Source organism: Nesoenas mayeri, assembly GCF_963082525.1.
Source record: "Nesoenas mayeri genome assembly, chromosome: 1".
Classification (NCBI taxonomy): Eukaryota; Metazoa; Chordata; class Aves; order Columbiformes; family Columbidae; genus Nesoenas; species Nesoenas mayeri.
The window spans coordinates 146,809,805-146,836,940 of record NC_137541.1 but is presented as its reverse complement, the minus strand read 5'-3'; the positions used below and the strand labels follow the sequence as shown (position 1 = coordinate 146,836,940).

General features: G+C 44.5%; 1 protein-coding gene across 13 annotated transcripts in view; it reads right to left on the bottom strand.

Annotated features, from left to right (window-relative positions):
- The window catches only part of MAP4K4 (mitogen-activated protein kinase kinase kinase kinase 4), a 162,790-nt gene that overhangs the window by 54,082 nt on the left and 81,572 nt on the right, over positions 1-27,136 (bottom strand). For all 13 annotated transcript variants that reach the window (XM_080346127.1, XM_080346122.1, XM_080346129.1 and 10 more), the window contains exons 4-6: positions 4,591-4,716; positions 3,570-3,680; positions 617-707 (exon numbers count right to left, since the gene is read on the bottom strand). In XM_080346127.1, coding sequence (XP_080202253.1) covers positions 617-707; positions 3,570-3,680; positions 4,591-4,716 — 328 coding nt within the window. The remainder of the gene's footprint in view (positions 1-616; positions 708-3,569; positions 3,681-4,590; positions 4,717-27,136) is intronic.

Here is a 27,136-nt window from a genome sequence, read left to right as displayed (position 1 = left end):
TGGCTCTATATTTAACCAGAAAAAGGTGGCGAATGTAGCATGATACAAATACAGAAGGTTAAAGTGTGCAGTAAGTGGAAGAGACAGATTAGAGAGAAGGAAAAAAAAAGGAGTTTGTCCACTTGAAAGGGAAAGAAGAGGCCAGGGATGAGCGTGGTTTTCAGCAGGCATGCCAGAGCTGGAACTGCATTTTGAACTTGGTGCCGCAGCTCCCTCAAGAGTGCTATTTAGATTGTATTTTTGTGTCCAGAACCTGCACAGCAGCTGCTATTTTAATTTAAGTCAAATAAAAGAGTGACTCCCATCACTTCCTGAAGTCCCGAATGAAAGGAATCAGAACAAACCCAAGTCACGCATGGCTCAGTGGGGACACAAAACAATCCCCTCACTGATTCTGGCATGAAAGCCAACATCTTCTAATGAAATGCAACAACGACCTGCAATCCATCCTCCTGAAGCAGGAGAAAATATGTGCAGGACCTCAGTCCACAGAGGAGCAGTGACGGTGCTCGTGCTACGGAACATGGCACCGGCCTCTTAGAGGATGAAATTAGTTTGGGAACGTCAGAAAACAAAGGTTGAATGAATGAGGAAGTGGATGTGTGTGCCTACTTACCGAGTTTCACTTCTGCATTCTCCGTTAACAACACGTTTTGCCCTTTGATATCTCTGTGAATCACGTGATGGGCATGAAGATGTGCCAACCCCTGCATTAAGACAGGAAGGAGAGGACACTCAGAGTTAGGCTCTTGGCTTAGCAACCCAGCTCATACCCAGCGTCCCCAAAACCTGTAGTGCTGGGTCTCAGACTCTTGCTCAGCAGCTGGGTGCAACTGGACCCACAGGAAAACCCTAGCAGAACTCCTCCACACAGCTTTTGGTAATGGAGCAGAGACAGAGGCCCCAGGTTGTGCAGCCACTGTAACCTAATACAGCCCTGTGCAAATACCACTCAGCTGTTGCTTGAAGAAAGTTCAGATACCAGAAAGTCTCCGTGTCATGACACTGTAAATGACATCAGCATCAGTGTACATCACTGACATCAGACACTCACAGGGTCACCCAGAATTTAGTCCAGGAAGGGAGGCGGAGGGAGAAGGGAGGCAGCATCAATCAGCATGCATTTGTGTTCCCCTGAGAAGGGCGTGGGGGGCTGATGGACTGTCAGTTTATTTGAGGGCAAGGGAAGACTGATGACAAACAAAAGCTTCACTTCAAAGCTGCAGTTCTCTAGTCTCCATAAACATGAAGCCAGATAATTAATTGTTCCTCAGGAAGAAAAAAAAAAAAAAACAAAACACAACACACATGCAAAAGAAAAAAAAAAAAAGCATGAGCACTGTACTTTCCAAAGGAAACAAAACCTCCTGGCATACGGTGCTTTTTGTTGAGACAGCACCTGGACGCATGCCCCAAAGCGTTAGCCATGTGGAGGGAGGGCTGAGGAAGACATATGTTGCATTTTACTCTGTAATGTAATTGGGAGAACAACAGGCAACCTTCTTAGCAACTGCCTGTATTTTCGTTTCTCCTCAGCCCTGTGCTTGGAAAATTGTAGTCTCTGGTGGGATCATCTTGCCTGTTCGTGTTGCCCTCATAGGCTTTTAATGTTTTATGAAAAATAAAGAAATAGAACCTTTACAGCTGCAAAAGGTTAAGAGAGTACTGGTTGCTGTAGAGAAATATTTCCTAACACATGTTCTTCATTAAATGATCATTTACCAGTTTGCCTACATAACCATTGGGCTATTTTCTTTCTTTAAAACAGTTAATGAGCATGACAAAAAAAACTACCATCCACAACTCCTCCTTGCACGTCACAAGTGAAACAAGTGAACAGCTGATGTCCCCAAGACCCTTCACTGGCTGCTAATGCTAAGTGGGGTCTTATTTTTCACAGGAATGGAGGCTTTTCCACAGCTTCACACAGGATACTTTTTAAAGCCTTCTGCTGCACTGACTGAGCCAGAGAGATAATCGTCTGTTCTCTCTAGAGTACCATCTAAGCTTACTGAAAAAACACATTTGGGTTTGCAAAGGGCTGCAAGGAGATAGAGGGACATAGCTTCATTTTCCTGCAGCCCCCAAGCACCTCCAGCCACAGGGATCCATTGAGTTGACCTTCTCACCTGTGTCTTCACCTGCACCAATCTTTGGCATTTTAGCTCATTTTAACTTTGTGTTACACAACCTCTCTGCCTCTGACAAACTCAGTGTCGAATCAGGTTTTGCAATGTCTCATAGCATTGTGAGTTCAGCATTCCTTTTTTCCAGATATTCCAGTTCCTGCTAGCAAGCAATTAAGGCTCCTTTCGCAAATCTCTCGCAGGAATGAGAAAACAGCTTTCATCTAACTCTTTTCTGATGTAAATAATTCTTTCCTCTTCTCAGTAACGTGACTGCTTTAACCTAGGGGAACCTAGGATAAATGCAACACAGCATGCTATACCTCCAGGGTCACACAGTTCTCAAATCAAGCTTGAGATCAATCCTGCAGAAGTTAGCTTTCCTTGCATTAAAATATGCTGTCCATTTGATTTGAAATACAACCATCAGTAGGTAATTAACTTCTCCTTCCTAAACAATTTAAAATGGACGAGTCCAAACACCAACAGACGGACTCTCTCCTAGCATTTGGAATTAAAGCAAGAAATCAGAATTGAACATCTCCCTCCCTCACCGTCTTAAAAATTGCCACAGCAGAGCAAATGTGTAACCCAGACAACAGCAGCATTGATTTCTGCAAGAGCCAGTAACAGTTTCCTTTAACATAAAGCCCTCCAGAACTTCATTTATGATGAGGCAATTGAACAAACATACTGTGTAGGGGTATGGGTAGGAGGCAATTTTTTTTTTATGTAAAGCAAGAGGAAAACCATACCAGATTTACTTAGTGCAGCAAACAAATGCCAATTCAAAAAGAACTTAAACTGTACCAACTGGAGATTAAACATGAAGAGTAATTAGTTAAAGCTTCAGCTTTAGAAAAACCGGTAAGCGGCATTTCTCTTCCTGAGAAACTTTGCAGTGCCGTCTGCTAGCGCTCTACAGCGTGCAGCCACGTACCACGGAGCTGCTCGTTCTAGACAGGCCGCAGGAATATAGGACATGTGAGCACATCGCAGCACAGAAGTCTCGACTGCTGGCCTGGGCCAACAACTTCTTTCCTCCACAGACTTTATTAGGAGCAGAGCAAGGCAGCTGAAAGAGCATTTGGAAAAGCCCATTCCATAGCCTACTGTGTTACTGCACTGTTACAACCTCAAGTTTCTCAAAAAACACTGTCTTATGGACACTGTTTCACAGATTCTAAAATAGGTCACTGGTTCTTCCACTGGCTTCTCATGAGTAGAAATTACTATTTTCTGCAAGGTTGCTGCTACAATACAGTACAACTCACGCCGAGTTACATGATGCGGAGCAGACATCTATCTGCTCCTACGCGCTCTCCAAGAGATGACATGGCTAACGGGATTGATCAGAAGCAGCTTCTTGCAGAACTTCAAGCTAGGCTACATCTCTGGAAGACTGTTTCTGTGTTTTCAAGTGGAGCAGACCATTATTCTTACCCGGAGAATCTCTCTGGAGATATATGCTATCCAGTCTTCCTTCAGAGTATTCCCTTTCGTGTTCTTCACAAGGTCTGTGATGGAGCCTGCTCCACAAAACTCCATAACAAGCTGCAAAACAAATATCAGCATATAACCAACATTAAGCACAGTTCCCAGCTGTCTAGTGAAGCAAAGTAATCAGGTTGCAGCAGTGACTTTGGAAACCCTCGTGAAGCAGAGAATATAATTTATTTTACATCTCTGCCTGAAAAACAGATTCAAAGCAAATGTCTCCGATGTATGTCAGACATATATGGAATGTGTCTCACATTAGTTACCACATTTTCAAGGACTGATATAATCACTGTAATTTAATGCTGGGAATCTGAGTTTGCTCAACTATGCAAAATGCATTAGCAGCAACAGCAGTAAGAGCACATCCAATGCTGGAGGAATCAAACTGATCGCACCATTGCAACATAGTTTATTAACTCCCATTTATTTATGGAAGAAAATGCACTGATGTCTGTAGCCTGCTATTTCAAACCCAAACTTCAATCCTCTAGAGCAGGAGTAGTTAAATTTATACTGTCCTAAAATTACATTCTGCCTTCTGAAGGTAAACGTGAGGCTGATGTGGCCCCTGGGGAAAATGAGTTGGACACCTCTGATCTAGAGGATGTGGATGAGGTGGGATGAGAAATGTAACGGGTACAATTTTCAAATGCAGTTTTCTTTTTACAGCCACACATTCTTACTGCTCAGCTCATCTGCCTTGTTCCCATGAAACATGTTACCACCCATCTGGGAAACAGGGGAAAAAAGTTACCTAAAGAGTAAATCCATTGCTAACATTAAATCTTGGTTCAGCCATGTTCTTAAAGATGCATGATTAGCCTATGTGATTCACTTGTCTATCTGTTTGGGCAAGCACCAAATTCTATTACTTCATCTTTCCATAATGTGATATTTTATGTCATTCTCAAACTATATCCAAAAGGGAAAGGTTTATGAACATGCTTGAGAAATATCTGCTTACCCACAGTTGGTCATCATGTCCTGGAGGACTTTTCTTAATGAAAGCACCATAATAAGTTGCAATATTTCTATGATGAGAATATTTCTTTAGCATATTAATCTCCAGCTTGATTTCTTCTTCCTCATCCTTTGGGAAAAAAAAAGAAAAAAAAATAATAATAAAAAAAATAAAAATAAAAAAAAAAACAAAACACAAACAAACCACCATATGTTTAATACACCATATGAAGTATTTATTTCCTCTTCTTTTTCACAGAAGTGGAGTTTTACAAGTTTAATTTATACCAGCATCACACTCAGTAAGCACATCTCATGATCATGCCATCAAAATCCTGCTTATTGAGATGGTCTGAAACAGAGCTTTACTTTTCCAAGTTTTCAGTAGCGGAAAAAAGCAAATGAAGGATGCACTGGACTTCATTCAATGATGGAGTGGGCCAGGATTTTAAAATCCCTGTGCTTGTAATACCTTAAGCAAATACATAGCTACCAGGCTTTTATTCTATATAACCCAGAGAAGTAGAAAATCAGAAAAATCTGTGAATTTACAAGAAAAGAGTGTTATTTCTGTCTTCCTCATTTTTTTTCCCTTTAATTTTGATAATTGCAACCAGTTCTATTTAACTGCCAGACAGCGGCCCAGTGCAGCCAGCTGCCAAAGCGACCCCTCCGAGGTGGGCTGCCCCACAGTGAGGACCACAGGGTCCTCGGTCCCCCACCCTGGTGTCAGCACAGGACTGGTGCAGGAAAGCAGAAGTGGAGGTGAGGAATTCGCCTCACTGCATGGACCACGCAGTTCGCCTCGTGCACAAGTTTCCTCCCTCTCCATGCATCTCCATGGAGGAAGAGTGAGCCCATCGGGAAGAGAGAGCTGGGAGCCCGGGCGGTAAGCAGGATGCTGGGACACAAAGGCAGAGGAAGGATTTACCCCGGCTCACCTCACCTCAGCGAGGTGCCAAGCAGAGAGCAGCTCAGCTGAAGGGAGTCCATGCCTTCAAAGAGCTGAAAACGGGTAAGGCTACACAACAACTCCTTAAAACCACCCACAATTCGCTTTTGAAGTGACGGTGGGACGCGCTGCACCAAAGGATCCAGGCAGGCTTTGAGGTGATGTCTGAGCAGGCAGCCAGCAGATATAGGAGAAGACACCATCCCACCACCAGCACACTCCCCCAGCTCTCTCACACCACAGCGCAACAGTGGGAGCTCATCTAGCACCTCTCAAGGAGAGGAATGAAGTGCAGCTGGTTTACCCCTTCAGACACAATCTCCATCCGCTCCACAACCTTCTAGCCTTAGATATCCAGGGGGAAAATGTCTACCTTAAACTGATTCCAGGAAGAAACCAAAACCTCTGTTCCCTAGGGTGGCAGGCTGACAGAAATGGTAGCACGTATTTTGATTATCCTGTAATGTCAAGGCTGATTACATTATAAAATTTTAAGCCTTAAACTTCCTTGCAATTTGCACCATGCTAGCAATCAAATATCCTATTCATGACATACGCAGATGTTAATACATGTACATGTTTACTATTTATACACACTAGTACACACGGCCTTAGCAAAAGAAACCACCCTATGCTACAAAGCAAACAATTATTTCATATACACTAACAGCAGGATGCAGTGCTTTCTTGTAAAATACTACAAGAGAATTTCCAAAATGCACCAGGGATAAACTATTCTTAAATCTTGTCATGACGCATCTTTACAGTAAAACACTGTGTATTTCTGGAACACTAAACAAAATAGTAAAATAATCTTGTAAATCAAAGTTCCCAGTGAACAGCATCGTGGGGAGAAAGTGCTACCAGAACAGCTTGTTGAGCCAAACACTAACTCGGTGCTTCCTTGGCTGCTTCTGCTGCCCTTGCTGTTGTGTGATTTTATTTAGATCATATTTAAAAAAAAGAAGAATAATACATGCCTACACTAGAAACCACACTGAACCTTGAATTTAGGCAAAAAAAACTGTAGTTGGAGCTTCATTACAGTTAATGGTTTGGGACTTAATTGCAGGAAGGTTCATATGTATAATTGGATTAATCTGCTATTTTATACTGACTTTATAAAAAAATTATTTCCTACCTTCATCACATGAACACAATAGCTTTTACAATACAATAGGCAAGAGGTCCTAAAGTTTGTTAATGTTTATCTGTTGCAACAACAACCAAAATGACAATGATTAGACAGGATTTATCACTGAAAAAATAAAATAATAATAAAAAACACCCCCCAAAACCACCGAGGAATAAACAACAACCAAAAAAAGGCACACACAGAGCCAGCAGACTGCAGGCAGCTACTGCTCTTTCAGTTTTGTCGTGTGTCAGAGCACCTGGTCAATGGCCTGCAGTAACCCCAAGCAGCTCCCTTAGCTAAGGCTAATAAGGGTCCTAAACTCCTGTTTCAGCTGTGATTGAGCATTTGTCCACAGCACAACATCTCACCTACAGTGTAATCCAGTCCAAAATTCCAGCCTGCAAAAATAAATGGATAGAGTAATTCTTGCCAGGCTTTGGAAGATTCCACTTAGTGTGGATCGATAAGTCCCTGGCACTGAGTCTCAAAGACTTGGTGGCGACAAGAACTATCATGAGGACTAATCAGCAAGGAGAAAGCTGCAATACCACTCTGGTACAGCAATTGGTGTAAGATAGCACACACACACAAAAAAAAAAAAAGAAAGTCGCCAGACCAAAATTATTCTGTTCCTGATTTAGGAACAGTTTTTTACAGGGTACAATTGATTTCATCCCAATGTGGACAACTGAAACAGGCCAATGTGCGCCCTAACAGTGTTTACTTCCCCCACTTAACTACAAAAGGAGGATGAGGTCATTAGCCGAGATCCAGACACCAATCTTGCAGATGTCTCACATCAGGGCGAGATAAATCCCACCCAAATATCTCATCGGATAAGACCATTTCCACACAAGGTCCCTCAATAGACATACACGTCATAGGGAGGACAGGCTGCAGCCATGATCCTTCTGTGCAGAGGAAGGTGTTTTGGTGGCTGCCCTGGGGATCTGGACATGGGGGCTGACCTTGGGGACAGAAGGTCCCTCACCTCCTCCCAACAACACATGTGCTGCTCCACTGACACTAACAGCCCCTCCATTTGCAGAGGCAACAGGATCACAAAGGGGGAAAATTAAAACGGATTGAGGAGAGAGACTGTCATTCTCATGAAGAAATACAAAAGTACATCCTTTTTTCTTGGAGGAGAGAGGCAGCTGGTGAGCCCTTCCTAGTGATTTTATGCAGCTGGCATCAATTACCACTTTAAGCCATTATCTGTGGATACAAACTCCCATTGAAACCTTCTTTGTCTGGCCTTTGATGGGGCTGGTATAAGTGTTTTATACTTACACATTCACTGTCTGTTTGTGACAGCACATCTGATTACCAGCAATTTTTGCAGAAAGCTATACTTTTGCAAGACTCACGTGGTTAAATCAAGCTTGGAGCGGCTTTCCTCTCTCTTTCCATGTGTTTCCCTTCAGAGATTAAATGGACATGTCAGCATCTCTAGGGATTTCTAACCACAGCGCTGTTTTATCAAAACAACTTTGCCTGGAAGATTAAAAACTGCATATGACGCCTGCACGGAAATCTACTTATGTACACTAAGATCACTTCTAACCATTTGAATCAGCACATTACAAATAAACCCAGGCATGTTACCTCTCAGCATGCTATCCTGTGGCACCCGATCACCTTGCTTGCATTGGAACACAAAACCTTCACATCGCTTGTTATTCCACTCATCACTGCATGCCAAATATCAGATTTTTTTTTTTTTTTTTTGCATGCAGACAGCTAATCAATGACTTGTTATTTTCATTACATCACCATTTACAAAACTGACGATTTCAGTATCTGAATGATTAAAGTATCTGAACTCAGTGCCAGTGGAGTAACTCCCAGTCAAATAAAAACTACTAGAGCAGACCCATGTAAGGAATATTAATTTAGACAGCTCAATTACGCAATTTCATCACGTTTTCCAAAGGTAACCCCCCTGCCTCATTACTTCAAGAAAATCCTGCTTATTCATACAAATTCTTAGAAGATGAGGAATTCAGAAGCACTTTGCCAGACACCACAGGAGGGAGGGAGAAGAAGGGAACTACAGCTCTAGAAGTGTCAGAAGCAGGGAGGACATAACCAAAGGAAAAGTCACTCCATATCTGCCCCATTTTTATGTACTTCCCTAAACATAATTGTCTAGGTGTCTCAGAAAACCAAGCAAAACAGTCCTGACCTGCCCCAGCACTGCAACTGGTACAAGACCCCTTTGAGAATCTGTCTCTGAGAAACACACCCAGGGGAGTAAGGAGGGAATTAACACTGCTTTCCAAGATCTGTAGTACAAGAAAATCATTTCAGGAGCTGAATTAAAAACCAAAAACAAACAAGACACCTAAAAGATACAGCAAGGAAGTGTCCCAAGACCTGTAAGTGGTGACTTTCCATCCACACTCCTCCGGGTGGAAGAGCTGCCTGACCACTGCTCTTTGCCAGCTGTTGACTCTGCCCTCTAAAGGGACAGAACAGGTCAGGAAGCAGAAACTCAGGACAATTTCAGAAGATTTTATTTACCCTACTAGTATGATGAGGAAAAATGTGAGTGAGGAAACACAGCCAAACAAGGATAAAACAAAACAGTGATGAAGGTACGAGCAAGTTTATCTATCCTGCCAGATTATTTATATGCTCTTCTAAGTCAGTTTGCTGAGGAATTCAAATCAATCCCTTAATTAACTTTCCTTTCCAATTTAAGAAATGAGACAGTGACAAATCTTAGCTCTCCCTACACAAACAGCATCCAGTCATTTTAAGCTACAACAAAGTGTTTTAAGAATTAACACCACTCCCCAACAGTGGAAAGCCAAAAAACACACAGGCAAAGGGGGATGAGGAAAGTGGAAGCCTCCAAGTTTCCTTTCCTTTGCTTTCCCAATGCTGCCCACGGAGCTTTGCCTGCCCATACCCAGGGAGCTGCGCTGCCTGGAGAACAGCGGCTGGTGATGCTGTATCTGGGGTTGCAGAGCAAGCTGAGCTGCTGAGGATCAGGAGCTCCGGCAGTGGCTTGTGGGGTTTGGGAGTCTCTGAATTACGGGAGGGTTGGGATCTGTGTGGAGGAACAGGCAGCAGCCTCAGCCTGGCACTGGGAGGGGAAAGAGAGTGCAAACCCACGGGCACCTGGAGTGACGGAGAGGAAACTGGTTTGGCTTCAGAGGCAGAAGAACCACAGCAACTCAGCCTTTCTTTCACTCTCTTCCCCCAACAGGCAAGTTGAAGAAAAACAGGAGAAGCCCACAAGAAACGTAGTTTTTATTTTTGCTTCTGCTTCCCCTCGCTTTTCATTTCTGCTCTCAACCTACATTAAAAAAGCCCTAAAAGGCACCAAACGCAAACAAAGGTCTTCCTGGATAAATCACAACACCAACTTTTGGAAACGACAATTCTGCTTGTGTGTCACATCCTCCCTCCCCCTCACACACCAGTCCTGGCCTGCGTCCATTCGGAGCTGAATCTGTCCAGGACAGGGAACGTCTGAATAGTGCCTAGCATAATAGGTGACCTTTTCTGGTGCTGGAATCCATAATATACACACTCATTAATAAAGTTCTCACACACAAGAGAAATGTTTTGGCGAGAAGAGTTGGGGCAATATTGCACACAGCGCGGTATTTGAATTGGGAGCTGTGGCTCTGCCTCCAAGCTGGGAAGGAGACTGTAATTTTGGGAGGAACCAAATCACAAAAGCAATGAGATCTGGAGCACGGGGCAAGTCCCTGCCAGTGCCTGCCAAGGCAGGAAGTTCGTATAAAGCAGAGCAGCTTTGGAGAGCACAATGTGGAGAAATGCAATCCTCTCCAATGCCACAACAGTGTCAAAACTGGGAATATTATATAAAATAGTTCTTAAAAGAAAATACCAAACAGAGGCTTCCTGGGAGGGAAAACCTAAACTGTTTAAAAGAAAAGACTTTAATCAAGATGTGCAGTAAACATTTAACAAGTCCACATACAGTTCTAAATCTTAACATACAAGAGCCTCCAACTTCCTATTACATCCCATCTTTCTTGAGACTCTTATTTTAAAGAGCCTTTGAGCTTTGTTACTCTCAAGCTAAAGACCTCATGCAAGTTTATTTCCCTTCTGTCTCTCTCCTCTGTGACCTTCTCATTTCCAGCATTCACTGTGCCTGTCCCACTTCACATGCAAGGTCTCCCTCTCACAGACCCCTTGCCCACAGACTACCCCCACCTTGGCATCAGCATGTTCATTTCTCTGCACCATCCTTCAAGTCGTTCCCAAACACGCTTGTTCAAAGGTCTAGAAGACTGTTCACCATTATGAAAAAGCTTCTGCCACGGTATGCACTTGGTGACACTGAAAGAGCACTAGACACCCAGCCAGCCGTAACGTGGGTGGGGAGCATCGCCCCACCACCCCACGCCATGAAGGTACCTATCAGACTTTGCCTCTGGTCCACATATGCAGCCCATGAGGAGAAAGCCCTTCATGGGCTTTACCATTCACAAGCTTTCCGGAGCCCATCTTGTCACCAAGAGCTGCCCACCAGCCTCTGAACTGCTTCTGCCACTGGCACAGAGCTGTGCTGCCAGAAGCAGCAGACTGGCAATGGTCTGCTGAGGCAGAGTGATCGCAGAAGATGGTTGTGAAGCTTTTTCAAGGGTCCAAAAAAAAAACACCTTAAGTTTTGTGAGAACTGGCTGGCAGGACAGGGCTGTCCTAATGACCACATTTGGTTACCTTCAGTGGCAAGATTTCATCAAGCAGGTTAGAAACACACTTCCCAACACATGCAGAACAGAGGCTGCTTTGTCTCCCCTTGGCACAACAGCCTCTCTACTGCATGCTAAAGGCACCATCTGAAACGAGAGAAAACGAGCCAAATTGTTCGCAACAGTGGCATCGCTGAGGCTGCAGCCATAAAGCAACAATTAAGTTAACTCGACAAAAAAGCATGAGGGAGGACTAGCTTTTAAGCAGGGTCCCAGCACTGCCTGAAGGAGTCTGTGTAGCAGCTTTGTGCAGGCACTGGAGACAGAATCACGTGCAGGCAGGAAGGAGCCAAAAACCACGTGAAGACAATACTTGTCTGTTGTCTCCCTCCTAAACTACCTCCTCTGCCAATCGCTTCGACAACAATATTTTCTTTCTTGCCTGATGTGCCCCCGGTGCCTTCGCTGGCCACTGAATGAGCTGCACTGAAGACACAGGCTGCACCGCTGCTAACCTCCCCCAGTAAAACCCCAGGGCCTCACGAGGTTTTCCCGAAGACTACCAAGAGAGAAACCTCCTAAGGGCAAATCCATTCAACCATTTACAAGGCTAGTCCCTTGATCCTGGTCACAATTACTTAAAGAGTATCCTGCTCAGATTGCAAGTTTATCCCAGCTATACAATTCAGCTGTCCAGCCCCATCAAGCCTAAATTATTTACAGGTTATACAACAAGCTAGCCTTGTACTGACACCTTCAGAGCCCTCATAAAAGAGGGAAGGTTTAATACCCTACTGCCATTACTATTATTCACGCTAAAAACACCCGTTGCTATACAACTCTACATCCAGTCTCAGTCTTTTTGTGATCAGAACAAGCCCTTGCTAGCAGATATGAAAAATAGATCTGTATGTGAAGGCAATAAATTAAAACAATTTCCTTTATGCAAAGCTCTGGGCTCAGACAATGAGATGTAGATGCTAGACAGAAAACAGGCTTATGCACAAAGCCAAAAAATTTCACAGCTTTTCTGCTTTGAATCTCGGTGTGCCTTTGACACCAAGGAAAGCAGCATCTCTGGGGGCGACAGAGCCAGGGGAGGTATTTGCCCACTGCTTGGTTTCTGCTCCCCTCGGGGTCAGCACAAAGCTCCAATGCTCCCACCTGGGGGGCAGATCTCCTTCCCAAAGGGGACTGACATAGGGGTCCCTCCCTGCCTGTGCAGTCCAGACACTGCTGGGCCAACGGTTTGGAAGGTAAAATACATTAAAAATGGCAGTTCTGGCATAACAGGAATGTTCTTCTAGCACACAGACCATTAAAACCTATCATTACATGAAGACACTGATTCCCTTAAAGGACAGATTCATTCAGTATACAGCCTCACACCCACACTGACCAAGAAGTCCTGTAGATGAAGGGGAAGAGGGATTTATTTACAACCCCTTTCATTTTGTACATTGAATAAAGCCCAAATGCTAAAAACCAAACAAAATACCCCAACAGCTCATGATCACAAGCCCAAAGCTGTCACCATGCACACCCAAACAGGACCAGAACAAAGGAGAGCAAGGAAAAGTAATCCCACTTTGGTTCTTCCTCTGGGCTGTTTCACATAGGATCCTTTATTTAAACAAGATAGAGCTGGAGAGGTAGTTGATGAGAGAAATGTAGATGCTTCATCCACCACATGCCCCCACTTCTTTGCCCAACAGTGATGTAGGGCTTGGCGCTGCTTGATACATAAAATTATTTAGGCCAAAAGCAAACACACAGATTTGCAAAGCAGAGGGAGCAGACGGGCAATAGTACTCGAAAATCAACTATATATTTAAAAAAAAATTAAAATTTGGGGGACCACAAACAAGCACTGCCACAATCGCCAGAAGCAAGCAGCTGACAGCTGCAAAACAAGTACCTTGTACTCCACGACACACAGTCCCACCCTTTACCCCTCCGTGGGACGAGTCCCACCATGGCTGGACAGACCCGTTCCCTACATGAACTTTTCCTCTCATGCTAAATGATGGGCACCCAGGCCAGCTACGCACCAGGCTTCAGCACAGCCGCTACACGCCTGAAATCAGACAGAATGAATCCAGGCTTCAGTCATAAGCAGTATCAACAGATAAATTCAGCAAACAGCAGCTGGAAGGCTACAGGATTTATTATCAACTTTGGCTTCTGAACCCAAATCAAGCAGTAGGTAGAAGCAAAACTTTGTAACACATTGCTAATCCTTCAGGTGTCCACATTCCCTGAGTCTTCGAGGCTTTAATTAAGCAAACCCTCCTCATTATAAAGTTGCGAGCACTGCAGTTTTTCCTCCAAAATATTTGAAACTCCGTCTGCAACACTAACAAAGCCCTGCATTTTGTCAGAAAATCAGTACTAAAAAAAAGCCCTGAAAACAAGATTACTGCATTTTCTTTGCAGCCTACCAATCCACTTCCATAAAGTGCTAAACTTCACTTTGCCTGTTATTATGAAGAAATAGATTTAATGCTTCTTTTCTGAAGTGGTGTATCTCTGTCTGAGGTATTATACATCTGCCAGATGAAAAGATACCTAACAGCCAGCCATCACGTCCCCAAACATCGAAGGTAATAAGTTGGTTTAGGACCTAATGGCTGTATTTAATGCCCTTTGTACGTGCTGCTGGTAATCTGTGCTCTGTTTTACACCCACAAAAGGAAAACTTCAAATTTTGGACTACACTACAGCCTCCAAAAAACTCCTTCTAAGCAAGGACTAGTGTGAGATCATGATCTGACTTATTCAACACAAGGTTTCTTTTGTGAAGCAGCCAAAAAATGTAAATTACCCAGGAATAAAAGGAATAATTCGATCTGTACATGTGTCTTACAAACACGATTGAATGACACAGTGCGAGTGCACAAGTCCTTACAAGTTTTAATTTCAGGTAATCTTTGCCTAAAGGTTAAACACTCCAGCTCCACGGATCCAATATTAGTCACTGCTCAGCCTGCTGGTGATCTGCAGCCTTCTCCCTTGACTTATGCAAAGAAAGGACTGCAAATGCAAAATGCCAGGCGTGGAGTGGGAGGACCCACGAGGTTCAAAGACTCGTTCCTTTCACCTTACGAGGAGCAGAAGGGATGGCAGAGAAAACTGTAACACCAGCCCGCCATTGCGTGTTCAAGAAACAGGCAGAATATGTACCATCCATGCAGACTGTGGGTGGCTGGGGTGAGAAGAACTGATCAAGCCCTACATGCTTATCAAACTTCATTTTCAGTTTCGAAAATACCCCAGAAAATATCTTCAGTTTCTTTCACCGATACTGCAAGCAAAGACCACTTTGAAAGCTGGCAGAAGGAAGCTTGTTCCTCCTCCCTTTGCCACCATCTCCTCCGCCTTCTCTTTCTTCTCCCTCTGGTTTGGTGAGAACTGCTCCTCCCAGCAGCGACACAACGGAGGATTACCATCAGGTCAGTAGCCGTGAGAAACGCAGCCCTACACACACCTGCAGAAACAACCTGTCCAAGCTCCTTCTGCAAAGGGCAAACCCAGGCCCATGACTGATGCCAGACCAGACCTGGGGTTCCTGCTCCTCCACACTCTTCTGCAGCATTCTGGAAACCTACAACCTGACAGCTGCTTGGCAGTGAAAATGCATGACCCAAGCTCAGCTACTCTGTAGGAATGAGCAGAAAATAAATTATTAGAAATATATGGGCCAAGAGCAGCTTCGCTGGAGCAAAAACCCGTCTTCAACTTGTTCACCTAAGAACAAGATCCATGCTTATAACCCTACGGGTTTTCAAAGCAGGAAGGAATATGGATATTGTATTTTACCTCTAAAATACACTTGTGCTCAGAAATACAGCTCTTTTCAAAAAAGGAAATCCATTACAGAGTGATTTACAACTGACTGACAAGATGATGATGATGACTCTGTAATTATCAGGTCCAATCACTCAAATTACAATTTACCAGCAGACACACAAACTACTTGATTCACAGCTAACATTTTCTTCAGCAGAGGCTAGGTCCTTCCTAAAACAAGAGAGGAGACAGACAACCTCTATCAGTAACAGATAAATGTGGCTGCTGACGAGAGAAATTCAGGGACGTCTGCAAGGGGCAAATTTCCCTTCAATGCTTGTGCCAAACCCTCCCAGAGGACAGACAAGAACCAGGCTGTGACCAAAAGCCTTCCTTTGTATTCAGACAGGAACAGCTGTTAGACAGGTACAAAGGTATGGCCACGTCTGGGCACATGTGATAAGCAAGTTCTTTATATAATCAGTTGCTGAGGTTTTGATTTTCTTCGGTAGATTAATGCTGACTTATGCACAGCATTTAAAAATCACCCTGCACTGCCAAAGCTCTATAAAGGCTGTGCACTTTAGTGTACAAGTAAGTGCATTTGGCGGTACGCCACTATGTACAAAATCATTTTCATGCAGCTGCCAGCAGAAGGGAACTATATTCTTGGACCAGATGTTTTTGTTGTCAACACTGCCAAGCACGCCTGGAAACCTCACAGCTGAGTGGTGCTGCAGGAGTGAATTAACAATGAACAGAGCCACAAGATGCTCGTGTCCATCGATCAGACAGGACATCACGGCCCACGCTCTCCCTTCCTCCCCCTCTCTGAGCAAGGAAGCTGCCGATAGCTAGCTAATTATTTACCTGCCTGAGAAGAAAAGACCTTCTGCCTCCATCCGGATAAATAAAAGCGAAAGATACTTTGCCAAAAATATTACACCCCAGCTGCATTTATCCTTAGCTGTGCAGGTGACAAAGAGACCGTAATTAACAGCCCAGAAAATAAGAGCTGCAAAAATATAAATGGTCCTAACACTCCAGTACAGCATTAGTTTTGCTGCTGGGCTGGGAACAGGCTCGCATTTATTAAATGGCATTTTACCTCAAAAATCAGAGCTGCTGCAGCATCTCAACTCTCCGGTTTAAAACCAAACAGCTCAGAACCCAGCACAAGTCTCCCAAGTCTTCAGCTGAAGCCCTAAGAGCCCCGGCAGGAGCCTGGGGACAGGAGTCCACTTCCCAACCCCAACAGCAGCTCCTGGGGGGGGTCGGCTGCCCTTCATCCACCTGCACCTGTGCTGCAAAGCCAGGGGGTTCCCACCAGCCCCCAGGCTGCCAGCCTAGCCTCACCTTACATGACAAACAGAGGGGACCCGTGGGCCTACAGGGACAGGAATAATAAATCGTTAGACAGCTGCTTAAAACCACACGTGTATGCACAGCAGGCAGAAAGCAGCCCAAACAGGAACAAGTGAGCCAGGCACTGGCACCTGGGTGCTGATAAGAAGAAAATGAGGTTTACTTGGCCCAAAACTCTCCTTTGACAAGGCCACCCTAAATCAACCATGAAGTCTGTAAGAGAAATCTGAGAGGCCAGGTGACCCCTCCCAAAAAGAAAAATCCCTGCAGCTGGCAGGGAAGGGTGAAAGCCCACCCACCTCCCCATCCAGCCTCTGGCCCTCCTTGGGTTTGTGGTGAGGGGGTCACTTCTTTGTTTATTCCACTCACTGGGCATCACACATGTTCAGAATGAAAGGTGGCAGAAAGATGACACGTGTGTGTGTGTGTGTGTGTGTCATGAGCCTGCTGGGAGCTGCTTTGGGGTCTCTTTTCTCAGACAGGCAGTTCAGACAGCCCACTGCTGTACCGCAAGCCACTGTTAAAGAGCGGCACTCAGCAATCTGTCTGTAAAATAAACAACACGCCTAACGTGTTTTACTGAAATCCTCCTCTACAGGAATAATCTGATCTCCCTCAGAAAGACTATCGTTTGGGTTTCCCAACAGCCACCGCATCTCCTGCGTCAAACACGGTGGCCCCGGCCTGCCCGGCTGCATCTGCATGGGAGTCGCGCTCACCTCTCACACCTGGAACAGCGCCTTCCTGAAGGATATATCCAAAAGTTACGTGTTTAAAAAAACACCCAAAACATACAGCCAGCCTCTCTTGTCTGGATAAGTAGTCTCCTTCATAGGGACTTTTGCCTTAAAACAAAAGTAATGCTATCGCTACAGGGTCTCAGGGGAAGATGATTCATAGGCAGGAAAAGGCCTGTAATGCTGTGCTTGGGGTACTCACCCCAACAGATATTACAACTTTTTACTGTGCTAGTACCGTAACATGACGAAGTGACGGTCTGAAAAAAAAATCTTCGGTTAATCACACTGATTTGAAACCAAATAGCACATAGGGCAGCCAAAGCCTCTGAGGGGGTGGATGGGGCATTTACATTCGAAGGAGGAAACTTGGATTGTTTGTAGAGCTTCAAAGTTCAGGAGGATATGCTTTAAGGCACTGGATTTGCTCAGAGCAGAGCTGTGTGACAATAAAGCCAAGCACAAAGGGACAGGCTGCAGCAACCCTGCCAGCTCCATCACCGAGGCAAGGGTCCACTGGTGTGGTTTGGAAACATGACCAAGCAGCATGGAAATGGCAGAAATCCCACACACAGCACATCAGATCTCTCCAATAGCTGGGGAGAGGCAGCAAAGTGAAAGACCATGTGTTGCGGGGAGTCAGCTTCTGCCAGACTACAGGCAGCTGAACAAAGCCCGTCATGGCTGGAGGCTCCTCTCCTGTGGTTTCCTGCAGCCGCGTCCCTCCAGCGGGCGCATGGAGAAATCCCAAAGCCCAGTCAGAACGGAGAGCCTCATAGAAACTATCAGTTAAATTGATTAAGCTTGTCTTTGCCGGTTTACTAACAAATGATGCTCTGATAAGAAAAGCTTTCAGTTGTGCTCTGGCTGGCATGAATTAAAAAGCAAGGAGCTGGTCGGTACAATATAGGAAAAGGAAGAACAGGGAGGCTGTTATAAAGACAGCAAAACATAAGTTTAAAAAAAATGTTCTAAGGTTGTGGTGGGTTTTGGTTTGTTGTTTTTGTTTGTTTGTTTTTATTTGTTTTTTTTTGTTGTTGTTGTTGTTGTGTGTTTTTTTGTTTTTTGTGGGGTTTTTTGGGTCTTTTTTTTTTTTGACAACTTTCCCCAAATCAGCTCCATCTGTAGTCTCTGAGCATCTGGGGGTTTCTGCCAAAGTGATCAGTAGCAAAGAGCTCGCATTTGTCTTTGAATCGCAGCCATTATGTGCTCCAGCGTTCCCACACCACGGACAGAAATTGGAGGCACTCGCAATTCTCCCTGGGCTAACACCGAGCCACCGATCCAAAGCACAAGGGATGACGGCAATGCATGTGCACTGCTGCATATAAAGGCAGGACACAGCAGGGGAAAAAAAAAAAAAGGACACTACTGCTTTTCATGACCTCTCAAACTTCCTCACTGAAAGCAGGCTTCACTGAGGGCAATCCTCCAACTCATTGGCAAACCTCTTCAAAGCCAGACAACCAGCTAAGGTTGCCTTTCATACAATACAGCCCTTATTCCCTCGCGCCTTTGGTTCGTGAGGAGACGCTTTGCCCCGGGAGCCACGGCGCATACAGCCGTGCCACAGTCACGACCCAGTTTTGGCTGCCCCTCCCCAGCGCCAACATCGCGGTGCTGGCCTGGAGAGCAGACACATGCCCCTGTACACCGACAATGTCCATGTCCCGTCCTCTTGCCCTCAGGGAACTGCGGGAGACAGCAAAGCCCTAGATCTGCTGTTAGCTGCTCACCATCCCTTCCCTCCTCGAACCTGGAGGGCTACGTGAGGCCCTCTTTTACAATTCACCTTGTAAAGATGATTAGAAGGTTAAAAAGGAAAAAGAAAATAATTATCATAAAACAAATTCTCTGAACGGCAGATGCAAAAACCGCTGAACACCAGTAAGCTCCTACTAACCATAACTCAAAGGTCTCTGTTGTGTTGCTGGGCAGCAGGTTTCAGGAGAAACTTCTGTGCTTGACATCATGTGGAAGGCAAGCAGGTTTCTTGCTCTGAGCCCTCTACTGATGACCAAAAGCATAGCGGTTCACACAAGTACTTCCTTTGAGTGCAACCAGGAGGGAAAAAAATAGACAAACTCTTGTGCAAGAGATCAGTGCTCATCAGCCATGCCAGGTCAAGATGGCTGTGTCTCAAGGAATATGTAACAGCTCATGGAGCTATGCTAAGCAGAGTGTTTATAACTGTTTATCCACATTCTAAGTAGCTATTTGTCCTCCAAAGGCTGATGAATATGGGTATTTTGTGAACAATCATGGATTAGACCACTAATCCAAAACAGGCATCAATCCATCAATGGTTCTTAAGGCCCAGAAAAAAAATTGGAAAATTCACTAGAATACAGGCTTAATACTAAATGTCTCTTTTCTTTCCCTCCAGTCTCAAACACTGAAATCCAATTTTTTAATCTCCATTGTTCTTCAAGAACAGGCACAATCTCTGCTGTCCACCAAAGTACATAGCTCCTGAATACTCTTGAGTTTCCACAATTATATTCATCCCATGCATTATCAAGCTGCAGGTAAGATGAGTCGAAGAAACATGAAATTCTTATTAAATTTCAGTCTTTGCTCCTCTCTGAATCCAGCACAGTCCCAGCAATGCTACTGTGTCAGAAGGTCTTTCCTGTGAAACTGTATAATGCTCTGCCCAAAGCCAGTAATTCGTTTTCTTCTGCTTTAGCAACCAGCCATATGAACTTCACCTACTACTGAACTAGCTATGTATTTTTAATATCTCAAATGGGAAATCATTAGATGCATCATATGCAACAATATTAAAATGAGCACTGTTTCCCACTCTAAAGCGTGCTCTAGCACCTTATATATCTCACAAACACTTCACTGCCAAAGAACCTGCTCTTTTGAGTCATACCTAATATCGGGAGGAAGAAAGAACACTATCCAGCAAACTAGCAATGGCTCCACACAAGCATACATAGCAAGGGCAGACTGGGCTTTTGTTGTGGACTTCACTTAAAGCAAACAGATGTCTTTCAGAGGTAAATCTACTTTGGCTACCTGGATTAGACCACTAAAGGGTTGTTTTCTTTTGCTATTCACTAACCAAATCACCATTAAACTCAGGATTAACACAGTTCTTTGCCTGCAAGTATGGGTCATGGTCCATCTAGGCCAGCCTCTCCAGGTCACCAGATCAGAGGCAGCTGGCATCACATCTCCTCAGCACAGGTTTTTGACCCCACCATTGGAACCAAGCTTGCCACCCAGCGATTCTTTGCTCTGACATTATCCTGAATGCTGGAATCCAGAAACACAATAAATGTTATGGAAATGGTCCAAAGCAGAAAGTGAAGTAATTTCTGAGGCAAGCAAGCAGACTAAAAATAGCCAACTGCACAGTGGAAAGAATCGGAGGGTGGGGGAATCCCTGCAAAAGACCTTTATACTCCATTCTTTATTCCTAAATCTGCAGGTGTGGAGCACTTACAAACAGTCCCTCCAGCAGCTGTCGCAGGTGGCCAAGGAAGATGCAGACAGGCTGTTGGAAAGGCATCGAAGCCAATTTTCCTCCTGGAGCAAAGAGATGGCTGAGGGCGTGTGGTTCCCCAGGCGGCTCCATGGCTGTAAGCCTGAGGAGATGCTGCTGATGCTCCTGCAGGCCAGCTCCTGGCCGCAGCCTCTTCATCTCCCTGCCCAGCCCCCTTCACCCAAGCCCCCACCAGCTTTTGCTGGGGCAGGAACAGTAGAAAGCTAATCTGTATTAAAAACAAACAACCAACCAAACAAAAACTTCTTTGCCAGTGGAGCTCTCAGAAGGATAGGACCAGACAGATGCTGGTACACAGGGGATCTGGGAAAGTGGGGAGGAGAGGTAGAGTTGCTCCTGCAGTAGCAGCTGGACATCAAATCAGTTTTGCTGTACTGTAAAACCACACCTTGAGGGAGAAGTAAATAGAAAATAGGGAAAAGTCATAGATACCTATGTCAGGAGGAAGCACTGTTGCTACAACAAGATGCCATCTGAACATTTAGAACTAGAAAATGCAACTCTCCCTCCTTTCTGTCCTGCCAGTGGGATAAATCTTTTCCTGACTTTACAAAGGCTTTTGTTTGTTTACATTTGTACGCACGGGAAACAGAATGAGTTCGCATTTACATGCTGATCCATTCGTTTTACAGGAATGGTACAAACTCTAACAATTTGTGTTGCAAATCAAGACCAGGCAAGGTACATCTCCCAAACTCTTTTAACTAAAACTGAGGAGCAGTAGCAATTCTGAAATCAGAACCAACATCACCATCAAAGACTTCAATTTGAGTGGAGACTTGTTTGACGACACAGCCCCCTCTGATCTATAAATCAGTGCAACTCCTTAATTTCATAATTGGCTCAAGGCTTTACATTCAAGCAAATTGCTGCAAAAAGACACAGCAAGAGAAACAAAAAGAAAAATTCAGTGAAAAACAGAATCACAGAATGGTTGGGGTTGGAAGGGACCTCTGGAGATCATCTAGTCCAACCCACCTGCTAAAGCAAGTTCACTTAAAGTAGATTGCACAGGATTGTGTCCAGGCGGGGTTTGAATGTCTCCAGAGAAGGAGACTCCACAACCTCTCTGGGCAGCCTGTTCCAGTGCTCTGGCATCCTCAAAGTAAAGAAGTTTCTCATCACATTCAGATGGAACCTCCTGTGCTTCAGTCTGTGCCTGTCACCCCTCATCCTACCACTGGGCATCACTGAAAGGAGTCTGGTCCCATCCTCTTGACATCCACCCTTAATGTATTTATAAATATCAATGAGATCCCCTTCCAGCCTTCTCCAGGCTGAACAGACCCAGCTCTCCCAGTCTCTTTTCATACGAAAAGTGCTCTAGGCCCCTAATAATCTTCATAGCCTGACTAACTAACTAGTCAGACAATTAACTCATCCATAAAAAACAGGTTGTTTCACAGACTCAAAGAGGGGAAACACCAATAAACACTAGGGAAAAGGCCACAGAAGTAAAAATGTGAGAGAGAAATAAAACCCTCCTTAATGGTGCTGCCTTTGCATCACTGTTTCCACAGCAGTGACTCAGGGCTGCCTGGCCGCCCGCAGCCCCGGCCGGGAGGACAGGTTAGCGCAGGGGGAGCCAAGCAACCAGCCGCCGGCACGCTTGCTTTCCCGCTTGCCTGGGGCCTGTTTGCCCAATTACATTTCCATGTGGTAAAGTATTCCATATAAGAAAACGATTCTCAGGGATCACGGACACTCTCCCTTCTTGCTCTCACATGCAGAGCCAAGGTGCTTTGCCAGGTCTGTAACAGTTATCTGAAGGCCTGTGGGCTGCTGCATTTACACTAGGATTTCCACTTAGTTCTTACCAGCTCCAGAATCAAACACTAAAATTCAGTTCAGGAAGAAGGAGCTGTAGCGGAAAATATCCTCGCTCTAGTGAAACACTGCAGAAACATCTCATATATCAACGAACATGCAGAAAACTCAAAGTTCATTTCTGGAACTGACCCCTCCACTAGGCAGAGAGAGGGGGAGACATTTGTGAAGGCCCCATCATTCTGCAGAACCAGGGGCACAAGAGAGCAGGCTGCTGAACTTGCACCACGCCTTTTGCACCAGTGATGCACTGATTAAGGAAACTACCATTTTACCTGGTGGACATGAGGCAAAACACAACAATGCGCTCTCTACACAGTAGCTGGTTCTGCGACTAACTTGCTAACTTGTCACAGATATCCCTTTCAGATCAAAACATCTGAGAAAGCCTGACATGAAAAAATTCAGCAGGGATCATCAGAACAAAAAGATGCCTCCTTGGCCAGACTCCCATCGGTCTAATCCCACTTGAAGCAGGGTCTTACTAAGAGAGATGTCAAGGACAGAAGAGCGAAACTAAACCATGTGTTTATTATGAAACATCGATCTTTGCAATTTAATGACAACACCTTTGCAGAGAACATTTTCTACTGCTAAATAAATCTGCAAGAGAGTCTACACAAAGCACACTCAGAGGGCTTTAATAACTTTCAGATTAAACCTATACAGAGGACTGTACACAGGCCCCTTGCTGGAAATGACTTGAGGCATTTCTAGGTTCATGAGACAAACAATATCTTCTCCTACACTGATCAGCTGAGCTAGTTTGTGCAGCACTTTCAAGGCTCTTTTAACACTTAGCTCAGCTTCCCATTGCACACTTAAAGACTGGGCACAGGAGGAGAAGAACACTTTCCTGTAAGGCACAAGGGGAGCATTCATCATGATTACAAGTCAGTTTAGAATACAATGAATTCCCAGGTCCTTGCACATTAGCACTTGCTCTAGTTTTAGGAGCTGGGGTTTAAGACTGTTTTAGCCAACAACTCCCTACACAATCACTCAAACTGCATTTTGCAAAAGGAGCACTGTTGGGGGACTTAGAGCAAACATTTTTATCTTGTTAAATGTTGGAGAATAACTTTGCTATTTTATATTTATATATACATATGCACACGTTAAGAAAGAGAAAGGGAGGGAGGGAGAGAGATCATGTAGGATAATCTCAAATGTACAATACTGTTTGTGGACCCATAAACTAAATAATAAACCAGAAGGAGATTTTAAAATGCTTAAAAGTAGCTTGCCTGTGCTACCCTGCACACATTCCTATTGAGAGTGAGAGCTGCAGCACTCACTTGAAAGCCAAGCATCAGAACTTTTTCTTTTAAAAAAAAGTTATCTACCTCTTCCCCCTGATTTACTGCAACACAGTGGCCAGCTGACTGCTAATGGACAATGGCTAAGATCTGCCTACCATTCCCAAAGCAGAGACTATAAATTTCAGCCTCTCTTCTCCGCACAGCCTGCCAGTTTTCACATAACTTGTCAGGACTTTGTATCTTTGGAATTTCTCTTCCTCATTAAACTTGGTCAAAGTTGGCCAGCAGATCCACAAGGTATTCAGTGGAAAAGAAGGCAGAACACACGAACTACTGCCAAGAAGCCTCATTTCCTTAGGAAGTCAAGATAAAAATATGGAATGTCACAGCAAAAACAGGAGGAGCCCACAGGCAGGTGCGGTTTATGATACTACAATTAAACACAGTCAAGAAAGATTACATTTCAAACAGATATATTCCCTTTAACATAAACAGCAAATTAATTCTCCTGTCTTTGATCCTAATGCCCAAGCCAGATTTTAAAGTGCAGCTCTGAAAGACAGCAGCTCACACGGGATCTGGGATCTCTTGCCTGCCTATTCAGGCAGGAGGACTACACTGCAAACCCGAGTTCTGCCTAGATACTTGCTAAATTGAAAGCACAATGTTCTGGTTTTACTCTGCCCAAACTGGCAAGAGCACACATGCTCTTAACACTGTATTGACAGGGTTGCCTTGTTTTCCTTGAGTAGACAGTATGTCTGATTCACCGGGGGTAAACTGAGCTGTGCTGTGTGTCTGACAGAAATGACACAAAACGCAGTCCTCTGCTTTTTGCTATTATCTGCACACAAAAACATTTCTGTTTCCCATCAGAACTCAAATCTCCTCAGACAGCTCAAACAAACAAGAGCTCAGGGAAGGCAGCGCTGAAACGCCTGCATTGGGGCCACCTGCATGAACATTCCCCTCGGCTCGGCAGAAATGCTCCATCACTAGAACTTGTGCAGGCTATTATTGCTCAAATTCATGTCAGTGCAGGTATGACCAGTAGGTTAAATATCATGACTGTGAAAGCATCTGCATGCTGCCCACACTAAGCCTTCACCACTGATAGTGTTAGTGTCCAGATTTCCTTAACACAGGCAGATGCTAGCAGTCACTCATATGCATATGAAATCATACTGTCATTAGTGACTTCCTTGTCAATGTTAACACAGCAGGTCTCCAGGAGACTGCAGGTAGCAAGCCTAAGGACTGAAAAAAAAATAGGCACGGGATTACAGTTAAATGCATGAGTGTTGGCCACTTGGACAGATGAACAGTACCCAACAGTGGGAATTCAAGTACCTGTCCTACTCATTACAATGACGGTAACAGACGTCAGTAGCTCACCTAGATGACTTATCTTTTCCGAGCATGTCAACGCAGTCACACCATCAGACCAAAGGAAAGAATTTTTTAAGGAAAAAGTCCAGACTTGTCCAAAGAGCTTAAGACTTGCAGAGAAATCTTCTTAATATGGACTCTTGTCCTTGCACCAATGGAAGTCAGCTATAGCCTACACAGCCTTCTAGTTTCCATTATGTTCCAGTACTAAATATGTGCTCTCACATACTGACAAGCAGTAACAGATCTCACTGCCACTACTGAGGAGTACCTGCTGAGCATCATCTCTTGTGTTACCTGGTTCTCTTACAGGCAGGTAGGCAACACTTTAAAGCTACCCCCTAAAACAAGGAGATTCTTCTGTGCTCCAGAAGACAACAAAGTTCCCTTTATGTGGCCATAAATTCCGTTTGTGCAATCTAAACTGCCTTACAATTTACTGAGCACATTTTCTGCTACATAGGACAAAAACCTTGCACATGAGACCTGTCATAAGCATACAGATGAGAAGGCAGAGGCAACACAGCTTGCTTTGCACTTTCTTAACATAGTGATCCACGATCAACCTTGAGTGTGAAGCCAGCTCCTGGCCACAGCTGAAAAGCCGTGCACCAGCAATACTACTAAATGAGCACCATGAAGCCTTCACAGTAAAAGCTCTTTTGCTGTTGACAGATAATAGATGCTGGTGAGGCAGCAATGATGCCTTCAAGGATCTTCATGGCAAAAGGAAAACATCTGTTCTGTCCAGCCTTGAAACAGTCAGGTTCCAAAGTAAGTGTGTTAAAAATATAGAGAGGTACACCCACAAGGACAACTGCCTGTAGGCTGGGCATGCAAAAAGTTTTTTACTCAGGTGGAAATCTTGCACAAAGAAACCATATACTGAAAAAAGCAGATGGAGAAACAAGCATGGACACATTGCAAATTTTTCCCACAACCGCACAGTATCAGTGTGAAGTTGCTCTTTGCTGGGACACAGCAACACAGAGCCTTGGTACTCAACACCAGCTCTCTCCATACAATCCACATCAAGTACCATTTCCCAAGCTGCTTGATAACAGCCATGACTTTCTGCCCCGACCTCAAACCACATATGGAGCTCTCTCTTCAAACTCCATCTTGCAGCCGCATCAAAACTGACACCCTCCTCTACTCAAATAAGCTTCTCAGCCTGACAGTCTTGCTAACCACCCCAGGACTTGGATGAATAAAGTGGAAGTTTGCACTTCGTCCAAACTGGTGCCACCACTGTTCCAGGGAAGTTTCTTGGATCACATCCGAAAACTGCAGATAAGACTCAAGCCAGGTGTTAGCTGTATTTGCCTTGCTGGGAGATAGTCACTGGTCCTTGCATGACTGTAAAGACAAAGGGCTCTCCAGAATTAAATGTCACTTTGCGCCATTAGGACTACAAGGTGGCAGGCTGAGCACTGCTTTGCTCTTTTTGACCTCCTCCCAAACCCGATGTTACAGGCACCATGCTGTCCAGCTCTGTTTTTCTCTGAGCTGTAATAGAAAGTTCCCGGCAGCTTTTTTTTTTTTTTTTTTGACCTAATCCCTGGAAGACATCAGAGATTAATGAGCTTCAGAAGACACCAGACAGCAGGACTGTTCACGTTGTAAATACCTTTCCTATTTATTTACTCCTTTTCCAGAGAGCAATTCTTTGTTTTGCCAAGTAACTGTTTAACTAAAGACCGCAACATTTTGTACAGACTAGTAGTAGGCAACCTGACATTTCGGGGACAAGCAAGCAAGGTGCCAGTACTCCCCATGGAAACAATCTGGATTTTTTAGGTCCTTGACCCATCTTCCCCAATTCATATCGTAAGGAAGGGGCACAGCAAAGGCTCTTAGTAACTCTACTGGCTTCACGTTTGCTTTGGCTA